This window comes from Osmerus eperlanus, chromosome 12 (genome assembly GCF_963692335.1).
Source record: "Osmerus eperlanus chromosome 12, fOsmEpe2.1, whole genome shotgun sequence".
NCBI classification, from domain to species: Eukaryota; Metazoa; Chordata; class Actinopteri; order Osmeriformes; family Osmeridae; genus Osmerus; species Osmerus eperlanus.
The window spans coordinates 2,254,052-2,267,504 of NC_085029.1; the positions used below are offsets into that span (position 1 = coordinate 2,254,052).

Consider the following 13,453-nt stretch of genomic DNA (forward strand, 5'->3'; position numbering starts at 1 on the left):
TAAAAACCAAGTTTAACAACGCATGTGGATTTAACTCTCTGAGCTTGTCGACAAGCTTGGCCTGGACTCAGATGACAGTGAAGACAAGGATCACTACAACTGGAGTTCATTCAATAGATTCCCTCGACTAGTCAAGTGATTCACATGTTTTGTTATTTAAGAGTTATTTTGACATTTGATTCCATGATTCCCGGCCGTGCCAAAATGACATTGTGTCCTTGGGCAAGGCACTTCACCCTACTTGCCTTGGGGAGAATGTCCCTGTACTTACTGTAAGTCGCTCTGGATAAGAGCGTCTGCTAAATGACTAAATGTAATGTATATGTAAATGATAAGGAATTTAATAAGACAATGAATCAAAAACAAGTTTCACCTTAGAATCTAGTTTATCTATGTTGAATACATTAACTAATATGTGGCATGAATAAATTAGGTCTAATCATTCTTAAAGGCAGGGCACATCATGTTGTGGAGAAGCACTTTGTCAAATTTGCTCACATTCTGAAAGCAACCAAAATATCGAATATCCAAATCTCAAAAACCAAAAAAGGTTTTACAGTAAAATGAAATCAACCCGATATCTGTGGGCGTCGCAAGACTGTAATAAACATGAGTCCAATTCTTGCTTACAAGAATTCACTCCATGTTTACAATCGGGTAGGCAAGCTAAAATACCCAATAATTAAGATCAGTGTATATGATGGAAAATGTGGCTTTAGAACGTGGAAGTCACCAAAATTGGGCTTTTATGGCCAAAATATTGGCCATTTTATGGACGAACTGTACAACAACAAGACTGTACCTTGATCTTTGACCTGGAAGTTGGTGGTGACCAGGGGCGGGGCTTGACCCCTGACCCCTGTGGTGAAGGGTTCGCTGGTCTTTGCCTTGTCGTCCTCAATCACCTGGATCTGAAACAGACCAGGAAGACAGGGGCCGTGATGACAACAGATCTCCACACACACACGCACGAACGCATGCAAACCGACATACACCTCTCTCTGGATCAGTATACACCCATGCAGGGAAACCCCTCTCTCACACCAACACACACTGCTGTGCAGAGACGGAAGTCTGTGTCGTACAACTTGTGGTACTACAGACAGGAGCGCTGACACTCCAACCAGAGCTGCAGGCAGCCTGAGGGTGCTCTGCTCTGGAGGCAGGAGTGTGTGTGTGTGTGTGTGTGTGGGAGGAGGGGGGCAAAGGAAGACCAAGATGACAGTCCTGTGAGCACAAAAACAATGCACCTGGAGAGCTAGGAGGATAGCAGCTGAATCTCAGAGTGAGGGGAAGCACAGGTTAGACACAGCAGGCTCTCATGCAGAGGGATGGGGGGAGGGGGGGCGTGAGCACACCAATGACCAAACACAGGAGACAATCAGGGGGTGTTTCTGCCAGACAGTGTGTTTCTCTAGTTCGGTGCATGTCCACGAGACACTGATGTGCTCACGAGGGGGGGGGGGGGGGGGGGGGTGGGGTATTGAGGGGGAAAATTCAATCACACCTGACTGGAACAGGTTCTTGCAGAAATGAAGAATGTCAAAGCAGTTGCTGGACTGAAACATTCTGAATACCTGCGGTAGGCGGGGCCGGGGCTGGGTGGAGTGGGGGTAACAGGGGTGAGAGCGGCGGGTGGGGAGGGGGTGGAGGCTGGGTGTAGTGGAGGGTAACAGGGGTGAGTGGGAGTAGTGGAGGGTAACAGGGGTGAGAGGGGAGGGTGGGAGTAGTGGAGGGTAACAGGGGTGAGAGGGGAGGGTGGGGAGGCTGGGAGTAGTGGAGGGTAACAGGGGTGAGAGGGGAGGGTGGGGGTAGTGGAGGGTAACAGGGGTGAGAGGGGAGGGTGGGGAGGCTGGGAGTAGTGGAGGGTAACAGGGGTGAGAGGGGAGGGTGGGGGTAGTGGAGGGTAACAGGGGTGAGAGGGGAGGGTGGGAGTAGTGGAGGGTAACAGGGGTGAGAGGGGAGGGTGGGAGTAGTGGAGGGTAACAGGGGTGAGAGGGGAGGGTGGGAGTAGTGGAGGGTAACAGGGGTGAGAGGGGAGGGTGGGAGTAGTGGAGGGTAACAGGGGTGAGAGGGGAGGGTGGGAGTAGTGGAGGGTAACAGGGGTGAGAGGGGAGGGTGGGAGTAGTGGAGGGTAACAGGGGTGAGAGGGGAGGGTGGGAGTAGTGGAGGGTAACAGGGGTGAGAGGGGAGGGTGGGAGTAGTGGAGGGTAACAGGGGTGAGAGGGGAGGGTGGGGAGGGTGGGAGTAGTGGAGGGTAACAGGGGTGAGAGGGGAGGGTGGGAGTAGTGGAGGGTAACAGGGGTGAGAGGGGAGGGTGGGAGTAGTGGAGGGTAACAGGGGTGAGAGGGGAGGGTGGGAGTAGTGGAGGGTAACAGGGGTGAGAGGGGAGGGTGGGAGTAGTGGAGGGTAACAGGGGTGAGAGGGGAGGGTGGGGAGGGTGGGAGTAGTGGAGGGTAACAGGGGTGAGAGGGGAGGGTGGGAGTAGTGGAGGGTAACAGGGGTGAGAGGGGAGGGTGGGAGTAGTGGAGGGTAACAGGGGTGAGAGGGGAGGGTGGGAGTAGTGGAGGGTAACAGGGGTGAGAGGGGAGGGTGGGAGTAGTGGAGGGTAACAGGGGTGAGAGGGGAGGGTGGGAGTAGTGGAGGGTAACAGGGGTGAGAGGGGAGGGTGGGAGTAGTGGAGGGTAACAGGGGTGAGAGGGGAGGGTGGGAGTAGTGGAGGGTAACAGGGGTGAGAGGGGAGGGTGGGAGTAGTGGAGGGTAACAGGGGTGAGAGGGGAGGGTGGGAGTAGTGGAGGGTAACAGGGGTGAGAGGGGAGGGTGGGAGTAGTGGAGGGTAACAGGGGTGAGAGGGGAGGGTGGGAGTAGTGGAGGGTAACAGGGGTGAGAGGGGAGGGTGGGAGTAGTGGAGGGTAACAGGGGTGAGAGGGGAGGGTGGGAGTAGTGGAGGGGTAACAGGTGGAGGGGTGAGAGCGGCGGGTGGGGGCAGCGTAAGGCAGACACACAGGAGACTTACTGGGCTGGGGATAGCATCTGGGTCTATTCTATGTCTTGATTTCTGCACAGCCGGCAGGTCAGATGCTTGCTTTACATTTCAAAACAGATTTGTTCAGAAAAATAAACATTGAAAGAAAGAGAGGACAGATTTAGCAGAGTGTGAAAGGAACTGAGATATTGACTGTGTTCTCCTTGATTTTAGTCCAGACAAAAAAATGGCAGATTGATTATTGATTAGTGCTCAATTCTGTAAGATTCAAAAAAGTCAAAAAATAAAAGGCACATAGCTTGTGTTGGATGCACATGCTCAACAACCTTGTCGGCTGTTTAAGAGAGATCATTACAGTTAGACTGCCATGCACACACACACACACACACACACACACACACACACACACACACACACACACACACACACACACACACACACACACACACACACACACACACACACACACACACACACACACACACACAGCTAAAAACATCACCATACATCAAGACAAGGGGTGTTTACGTCTAGTCTGAAGCAACAAAAAAAGTTGTTTTGTGTGTAAGAGAGTGTGTGTGTGTGTATGTGTGTGTATGTCTGTGGAGGGTGTGTGTGTGTGTTAGGGCTGTCAAAATTGCTCAGAAATGACGTTCGAATATTCCCTTTAAAAAAAAACATATATTCGAATTTCTGGTTGCGCATTAGGCACGTCAATAACAGGACAAATTAATACAACGAGACATAACTACTTGTAAAAGTTGAAACATATTTAACAACATGTTACCTACACAAAAATAAGTAAATTAACTAATGGCCAAGACCGCAGACCTTGGCCTCTCGCTCGCACACACGCGCTCTTTCTTTCTCTCTCACTCTCCCGCACCGTCGCGCTCTCTGCGCATAGCGGTTTAAATGAACGACAACAATAAACAAATGTTGAGTGCTGATCAAGAGTTTTGTGCAAGCAATTTAAGGTCGCGATTCTTGTCCCAAATATGGCAGGCTTCATTCAGTGATTGAAACAAATATTATTATAGAACCGACATGAACGCTCCGAGCGAGATGTGCTGTGGTAAACATGGAACTTTTCCTTGGCATGAAACGGCAAATAATCAAACCAGTACATGAATCTGTTGTAGCCTATCTAGTCTATTTTATTCATGCAATATACAGTCAGTATCTGTACAGTAGCGAGACTAGTAATGCCGACCCTCAAAGCAGACAGTCACGACGCTGCTGGCGCTGTTGTGTTTTTTTGTTTGTTTTGTTTTTACATTCAAATATAAATTTTCACATTCAAAATTCTGTTTTTAACAACTATTCTAATATATATTCGAATTTAAAATATTCGTTGACAGCCCTAGTATGTGTGTGTATGTCTGTATGGGTGTGTGTGTCTGTGGGTGTGTGTCTATGTGTATGTCTGTGTGTGTGTATGTGCATGTCTGTGGGTGGGTGTGTGCGTGTGTGTGTGTTACCGGGCTGGGGATGGAGTCAGGGTCTAGTCTCTTCTGAGAGGGGGCAGCAGGAGCGGGAGCAGGGGCCGGGCCCCCGTAGCTGGGCTGTCCAGGGTACTGGGGCCCCCTCACCTGGCCAAACGCACCTGGGGGGACACAATCACACACATCATCCCACACACCACCCACCACACATCATCACACACACCACCCACCACACATCATCACACACACCACCCACCACACATCATCACACACACCACCCACCACACATCATCCCACACACCACCCACCACACATCATCCCACACACCACCCACCACACATCATCACACACTATCACACACATCATCACACACACCACCCACCACACATCATCACACACACCACCCACCACACATCATCACACACACCACCCACCACACATCATCCCACACACCACCCACCACACATCATCCCACACACCACCCACCACACATCATCCCACACACCACCCACCACACATCATCCCACACACCACCCACCACACATCATCCCACACACCACCCACCACACATCGTCCCACACACCACCCACCACACATCATCCCACACACCACACATCATCCCACACACCACCCACCACACATCATCCCACACACCACCCACCACACATCATCCCACACACCACCCACCACACATCATCACACACACCACCCACCACACATCATCCCACACACCACCCACCACAAATCATCCCACACACCACCCACCACACATCATCCCACACACCACCCACCACACATCATCCCACACACCACCCACCACACATCATCCCACACACCACCCACCACACATCATCCCACACACCACCCACCACACATCATCACACACTATCACACACATCATCACACACACCACCCACCACACATCATCACACACTATCACACACATCATCACACACACCACCCACCACACATCATCACACACTATCACACACATCATCCCACACACCACCCACCACACATCATCACACACTATCACACACATCATCCCACACACCACCCACCACACATCATCACACACACCACCCACCACACATCATCACACACTATCACACACATCATCACACACACCACCCACCACACATCATCACACACTATCACACACATCATCCCACACACCACCCACCACAAATCATCCCACACACCACACATCATCCCACACACCACCCACCACACATCATCCCACACACCACCCACCACACATCATCCCACACACCACCCACCACACATGATCCCACACACCACCCACCACACATCATCCCACACACCACCCACCACACATCATCCCACACACCACCCACCACACATCATCCCACACACCACCCACCACACATCATCACACACACCACCCACCACACATCATCCCACACACCACCCACCACACATCATCCCACACACCACCCACCACACATCATCACACACACCACCCACCACACATCATCCCACACACCACCCACCACAAATCATCCCACACACCACCCACCACACATCATCCCACACACCACCCACCACACATCATCCCACACACCACCCACCACACATCATCCCACACACCACCCACCACACATCATCCCACACACCACCCACCACACATCATCACACACTATCACACACATCATCACACACACCACCCACCACACATCATCACACACTATCACACACATCATCACACACACCACCCACCACACATCATCACACACTATCACACACATCATCCCACACACCACCCACCACACATCATCACACACTATCACACACATCATCCCACACACCACCCACCACACATCATCACACACACCACCCACCACACATCATCACACACTATCACACACATCATCACACACACCACCCACCACACATCATCACACACTATCACACACATCATCCCACACACCACCCACCACAAATCATCCCACACACCACACATCATCCCACACACCACCCACCACACATCATCCCACACACCACCCACCACACATCATCCCACACACCACCCACCACACATGATCCCACACACCACCCACCACACATCATCCCACACACCACCCACCACACATCATCCCACACACCACCCACCACACATCATCCCACACACCACCCACCACACATCATCACACACACCACCCACCACACATCATCCCACACACCACCCACCACACATCATCCCACACACCACCCACCACACATCATCCCACACACCACCCACCACACATCATCCCACACACCACCCACCACACATCATCCCACACACCACCCACCACACATCATCCCACACACCACCCACCACACATCATCCCACACACCACCCACCACACATCATCACACACTATCACACACATCATCACACACACCACCCACCACACATCATCACACACTATCACACACATCATCACACACACCACCCACCACACATCATCACACACTATCACACACATCATCCCACACACCACCCACCACACATCATCACACACTATCACACACATCATCCCACACACCACCCACCACACATCATCACACACTATCACACACATCATCCCACACACCACCCACCACACATCATCACACACTATCACACACATCATCACACACACCACCCACCACACATCATCACACACTATCACACACATCATCACACACACCACCCAACACACATCATCACACACTATCACACACACCACCACGCACACCACAACACACACCATCACACCAGAAACAACGCCTTGCTCAGGACACGACACCTAACAAGGCCGGGCTGTAATATCCTAGTGTTGCTGAAAGGTGTGTCTGGGGTGTGTTTACCGTTCTGTTGGGGGGGGTACCCTCCCTGCATTCCAGACTGTGGTGGGGGCTGCTGCATGGCCCCTGGGGGGCCGGGAGGCAGGTGGTTGGCCTGGGCCATGGAGGTGGGAGGTAGCTGGGTTTGAGGAGGGGGTCCAGACTGGAAAGGTGGCTGGGATGGAGGTCCCGGGGGCGGCATGGGGCCTGGGTACTGAGCTGGTGGGGCTGTGCTGGGGGGGGCCGTGGGAGGGAAGGAGCTGGCCTGTGAGGACAGGGGGGGAGGGAAGGAGGTCTGGGCAGTATGAGGGGGTGGGCCGGTGTAGGTGGACTGGGGGACGGGAGGGGGGCCAGAGGGGAAGGACTGATGCTGTCCTGGGGCCTGGCTGGGGGGGCCGGCAGAGGAGAAGGAGGGGGGGAAGGTCTGCTGGGGGGGAGGGGGGCCTCCGTAATAAGGCTGGGGGGCGTTGGCCTCACTGTGGGGGGGGGGCTGGGGTGGGACTGCTGACACAGGGGGCGGGCCTTGGGTGTAGGAGGGAGGAGCTGCAACTGAATAGGCCGCACTGATTGGAGGCGGAGCTAGAAAGAGAAGAAATATATGAGCTGCTACTAGGGATGGTCAACGGTTAACCACCAACAATATTTTTGACCGGTTAAGCATGTTGGTCTACAGGTGACTTTGCATTCTGTACACACACCACTAACCGTGGCTCACTAGCTAGCACTCTGAGGTCAAAAACAAAACTTGTGTGGGACCCTTTCCTCCAGAGACACAGCAAATTAAGTCAAATGTAAATAGTGTGACGCTACAGTACTAGCTCTACGCTGTACCACATTAAGAACAGGTTAGTACTAGCTCTACGCTGTACCACATTAAGAACAGGTTAGTACTAGCTCTACGCTGTACCACATTAAGAACAGGTTAGTACTAGCTCTACGCTGTACCACATTAAGAACAGGTTAGTACTAGCTCTACGCTGTACCACATTAAGAACAGGTTAGTACTAGCTCTACGCTGTACCACATTAAGAACAGGTTAGTACTAGCTCTACGCTGTACCACATTAAGAACACTTTAGTAGCAGTACTATCTGTATGCTGTACCACATTAAACTGGCATGTCAGAGGATGACTCTCAGACAACTTAAGACCCCGTCGCTGCTGGGGGAGAAAGTGTGGTATGCCCAATAACTGAGACCTATATGCTGCCAGTCAGTGTGGTAGAGGATTGAGAGACATAGTTTGACTTGAGGAGAAGGATGAGCTAAAAGTCAAGCTAGATACGGCCAGACAAGCTAGCCAGACGTGCTAGCTAGCAAAATGCGTCAATAAACGTCAGCAAAGCTTACAGATATTTGCAACAGAAAACATTTACATGTCTGCACCTCTAAATGGCCGGACCTTCTAAATGTGGTGCCAATGAGCGCCAGACAAGAAGAACAGTACCACTTCCTTGTATTTCACGTAATTTTGCATTTTGTCTTAAAGGTCCCATGACATGAACATTTCACTTTAGGAGGTTATTTAACATGAATATGAGTTCCCCCAACCTGCCTTTGGTCCCCCAGTGGCTAGAAATGGTTCTAGGCGTAAAACAAGCCCTAGGTATTCTTCTCCGCCTTTGAGAAAATGAAAACTCAAATGCTCCGATTTGAACATGTTCCTCTTATGTCGTCATAAGGGGAAAGGTTACCTCCCCTTTCTCTGCTTTGCCCGCCCAGAGAATCTGGCCCGCCCATGAGAAACTGAGCTACGACCATGCGAGTGCGATACCGTTTTTTCCTCGAGAGACATCATGGCTTGCACTACACGCACTACACACAGAAATTGCACGTCCTAAGGAAAGCCCATTGTGGGACTGCTCATAGTGGCTGTAATTCTGCACCAAGGCAGAATTTCGGGAGAGACTTATACAGTATTAGGGGACCACTAAGGACTGTATAAAAGCATCCAAAAACAGCATGTCATGGGACCTTTAAAATTGTCTAACAATTAATGGTATAGCACAATGAACATGACATCCCTAACTGCTACCCTGCTGGAATGTTGCCATCATTTATTCTATAGTTAATTACTCCTTTATATAAATAAATCTATATACATATATGTATATATTTTTTACTCAATCTCTTTTTTATTAGTTATACAAGTCTCTCACCATATCCAGGCCCAGCAGGTGTGGGGGGGGGGCCTGGCCCAATCTGCATCCCAGTCATCTGATTGGTGACTTGCTGCATGTTGGGCGGGGCTGCATACTGCTGGGGGTAGGAGGGGTGTGGCCCAGACAGGTTCATAGCCCCCGGTGTGTATGGCTGAGAAACAGCAGGCCTGCAGACAAAAAGAGCCTGTCATATGGAGCCCACACACACACACACACTCATAAAAAACACACACAATGGAGTATCTGATCACCTTTGCATGGGCTGGGCCACAGGAGGTGGGCCATTCTGGATGTCCCCCTGACTGTACTGGGAGTAGCCCTGGGAGGAGGACACGGCTGGGGGGGCAGAAGTAGGGGGGGCCCTGGTAGGACCTAGGACCGGACAGAGCAAGAAAGACAGAACAACTGTTAGACATAAAGCTACATTTGTCAACAATGTTTATAGGCAAAGTGGTTAAAATGAGCCAAGCTTAATCTGGTCCCGGTGTTCTGACAGAGCCACAGAGGGGTGACTGGGAGAGAATGAAGCAGAGAGAGAGAGAGAGAGACAGAGAGAGAGAGGAAGCTGTTACCTAGGTCAACAGGAGAGGACAGGTCAGAGACTGGGTTTGCTGCCACAGCCTTAGAGGGGAAGCTTGCATAAGGGGAGTAACCTGAAATACAAGAAACAGGAGCACACAGAGGAAGATGAATAGCTAAAGCCAGGCTTGAAGAAAGGGGGTGGAGAGGATCGCAGTGTGAAAGTATAGGAACCCCGCCCTTTCACACACCCACCCACACACGCCGCCACATACACAGAATAGCAGTGAGAGGCCACTAGACTCATTGGACATGTGAGCCATGTGGATCTTCGCAAGACAAGCGCACACAACAACAGCACACACACACACACACACACACAACAACAGCACACACACACACACACACACACACACAACAACAGCACACACACACACACACACACACACAACAACACACACACACACACACACACACACAACACACTCAGTGTTCACCTTGAGGTGGAGCTCCATGCTGGTAGGCTGATGCAGGGCCGTTGTAGGGGGCATAGGGTGTGGGGTAGCCCCCTCCCAGGGGTGCGTAGCTGGGCTGGCCATAGCCAGGCTGGGGCTGGCCGTACGGAGATGCCATGGGAGTCTGCTGGTTCACATTCATCCTCAGTTCATCCCTGGACCTGACAGGAGGGCACATCACCAACAGCAAGTGTGTCAACACTGCAGTCCAGGGGCAGCCCTAAACTCACTGACTATCACATACAAACGGATCACACATAAGAGGAAGGTGTAGTAACGAGAGCCAGTTCCAGTACCCTGGGGTGAAGGCAACTCCCTTCAGCACAAATAAAACACACACACACACACACACAGCACTTCTCAGTTACGCAACTGAAGGAATGCTGTCACATCAGGCGCAAAACCCAAAGCATTTCAAGATCCTGAGCAGGAAAAGACTACTTGTCTGATCTGGCTGTGTGCCGTGGCATCACTCACTCAGCATGGGGAGTTAGGGAGGCTTGCAGCTGCAGTGTGTACGCTATGCAGATTAAGATAACGTAATATACATACTTCTGGATCTTGTTGAGCAACAAAGGCTCGCTCACGTCGGCCGTGATTCTCTGCTTCTACAAGGCCAAACACTGGGAAGATCCACACACCGAGGCTAGGCCCGCTTCCAGGTTAACCCTACAGGCTGTCGGAAGTTCCAAGTGGACAGGATAAAAATGTGCAACCGTGACTTTACGACAGTGCTTCACATGCATAAAGGAACACCTTTCTTAGTTTATTTTATGTTTGTTGAGACCATGCCTTCACACCTCACCCTTCAACCTGCCCCTCATTCAGAACGTCTTACACTAGTCAGACGCTTATTATATTGTTTAGTGCTAGGCATCTTTTTGGAATAAAATACAAATAAATAAAATAACACTAGACTTCTCAAAGGGCAGGAGTACATACTCCTACCTAACATACTCTAGTGTGCTCTGTAGACGTTCTCAAAACTTTCCCGAACAAAACATGAATCTAACCTTGAAGTTGGGATCATATTCACAAAACACAACTATAGGCTTAATTCCGACACATACGTTCTCTTTAAAAATATAAATATTTCATTTCACATTAAAAGGCGAGCTACAAGCCAGGAATACTCATGGCCTGTCACTGAATTGATCATGAGCTAGCTATAGCTTAGCACTGTACTGGTTGGATATCATTAATGCTGGCTTGACTAACCAGTTATATCATGATGACATGCGAGGTCGCCAAACACAGTCCTTTTAAATTATTTAGCGTCCCAGGTGCTACAGTTAGAAACACAATATCGTGGAACCGTGAAGCTATTTAACGTTACAGACCCGGTAATGACCCACATCATCTGGCGTGGATACTACCGTGGATACTACTAAACTACAGCTAGCTAGCGTGTGTTATACAGTGCTTGTGGAGATGAAAAAAACATGATTGGGATTATGGAAACTAGTATCAACACTATTAGTAGCAACACAAAGTTGTTCAAGCTAAGTGACGTTAGTTGACCAAGGCTGGGTAGAAGATAGCACAGCTTTCACATTGAATTTACTTGGCCACCTAGCTTACTGCCTCCCTAATAAATATAACATTACAAGTGAATTTTCACAACGATGTCAAGTTACAGACTGGTTACTATAGTGCTAGGGCGCAGCTAGAATGACTTTGATCGGCTAACTGAGACCACTACCACCACAATACTGGCTTGCTGCTAGTTTTGGTAGTGCTAGCAACGTTAGCTACAGCAGTAGCTATAGTAAACTTATAACAGCGAATCACCTAAACCTGTGGTCTATAAGCTATATGTTCTGTCCTGTTTAGTGTTATCTACTATGTAGCTAGCTGCGGTGAGTAGCCTATGCCAGTATGCGAACATCACACGCATCCCGGTATGAAGTGAGCTCTTGGGCCTACAAACCGATTGAGACATGTCAACAGAATCAGACAGGCATCAACAGCAGTTGAATCAGCTGTCAATAGCTGCACAGTACATAGCAGTAGCTAGCTAGCAGCTATCGTTCTAGTTAGCGAGGCTAGTTGATCGGCGAACGTTAGCTTGCTAGAGCTAGCACTTAGTGTTAGCATCATCAGCTGGCTAGAACGAAGTATTTTCTTTTAACAAGAGATGCGACTCTAGACCTCGGCACGACCCCACACGTACCTCCAATAGCGTAAGTGTCACGATTGTGCCCTGTTCAGAGCCGGTTCCGAATTCCGGTAGGCTTTTAAATATTAACGGAGATTTCGCCGACGATGTCCCGTGGTGCCGTGGTGTATCGCTAATCCCTTTCTCGGTTTCTGTCCTGGCTGCAGCGGACGTCAAGCGGACATTTGCCGGAACTACCGTAGCGGTGTGCCACGTCCACATCCGGACCCTGCGTCGGAGCGAAACGTCAAAGGAAAGAGCAAGAGTCTCATCAAAAACAAGTATATATTTCTGTATTTGTGACCTGATTGTTCATTGTTTAAAAAAAAAACAAGTTAACAAGTATATAAGTTCAAGTAAAAAATAAAAGTTTGTAACTTTATATCCCTGATTCTTGAAAACAATGACCATGGTTCAACTTATAGCATCATTTTCTGTTAGAATACATCAACCCAAGACATCAACCCCAGAATATAAACTTGCCCCTACTTAATGTTACTTTATCAGTAGCATTAGCTCCTGCCAGCTTGTCAAAACCGGATGATTTTAAAATGAGTTAATTTCATATTCCACTGTGGGACTGTGATGTGGTGGTCTGCACTGACCCCACCAGACTAGTTGAACAAATTCATTTTTAGGGTGAACAGAAGCATGACCCTGAAAAGGAGGACACTTGGGTCCAAAAAGGAGGACAAAGGGTCAAAAAGGAGGACAATCCCAAAAAGTTGGGTGGGTGGGGGGGTGTAGCCTGGTTCTAACCAGACTCTCGTACATTGCATTTGTACAGAGAGTCTGGCCTCGCTCCATTGACAAGCGTTGACTTCCTTGTAGGCGGGTA

The 13,453-nt window shown here is 49.9% G+C and overlaps 1 protein-coding gene across 1 annotated transcript in view; it reads right to left on the reverse strand.

Moving 5' to 3' along the window:
- sec24c (SEC24 homolog C, COPII coat complex component) overlaps positions 1 to 12,826 on the reverse strand; it is a 29,755-nt gene extending 16,929 nt beyond the window's left edge. Inside the window, exons 1-8 of the mRNA XM_062474469.1 lie at positions 12,631 to 12,826; positions 10,440 to 10,618; positions 9,996 to 10,076; positions 9,675 to 9,795; positions 9,421 to 9,590; positions 7,288 to 7,842; positions 4,468 to 4,592; positions 803 to 911 (exon numbers count right to left, since the gene is read on the reverse strand). Of these exons, the coding sequence (XP_062330453.1) occupies positions 803 to 911; positions 4,468 to 4,592; positions 7,288 to 7,842; positions 9,421 to 9,590; positions 9,675 to 9,795; positions 9,996 to 10,076; positions 10,440 to 10,599 (1,321 nt within the window). The 5' untranslated portion in view covers positions 10,600 to 10,618; positions 12,631 to 12,826. The remainder of the gene's footprint in view (positions 1 to 802; positions 912 to 4,467; positions 4,593 to 7,287; positions 7,843 to 9,420; positions 9,591 to 9,674; positions 9,796 to 9,995; positions 10,077 to 10,439; positions 10,619 to 12,630) is intronic.
- Positions 12,827 to 13,453: the final 627 nt, after the last annotated feature.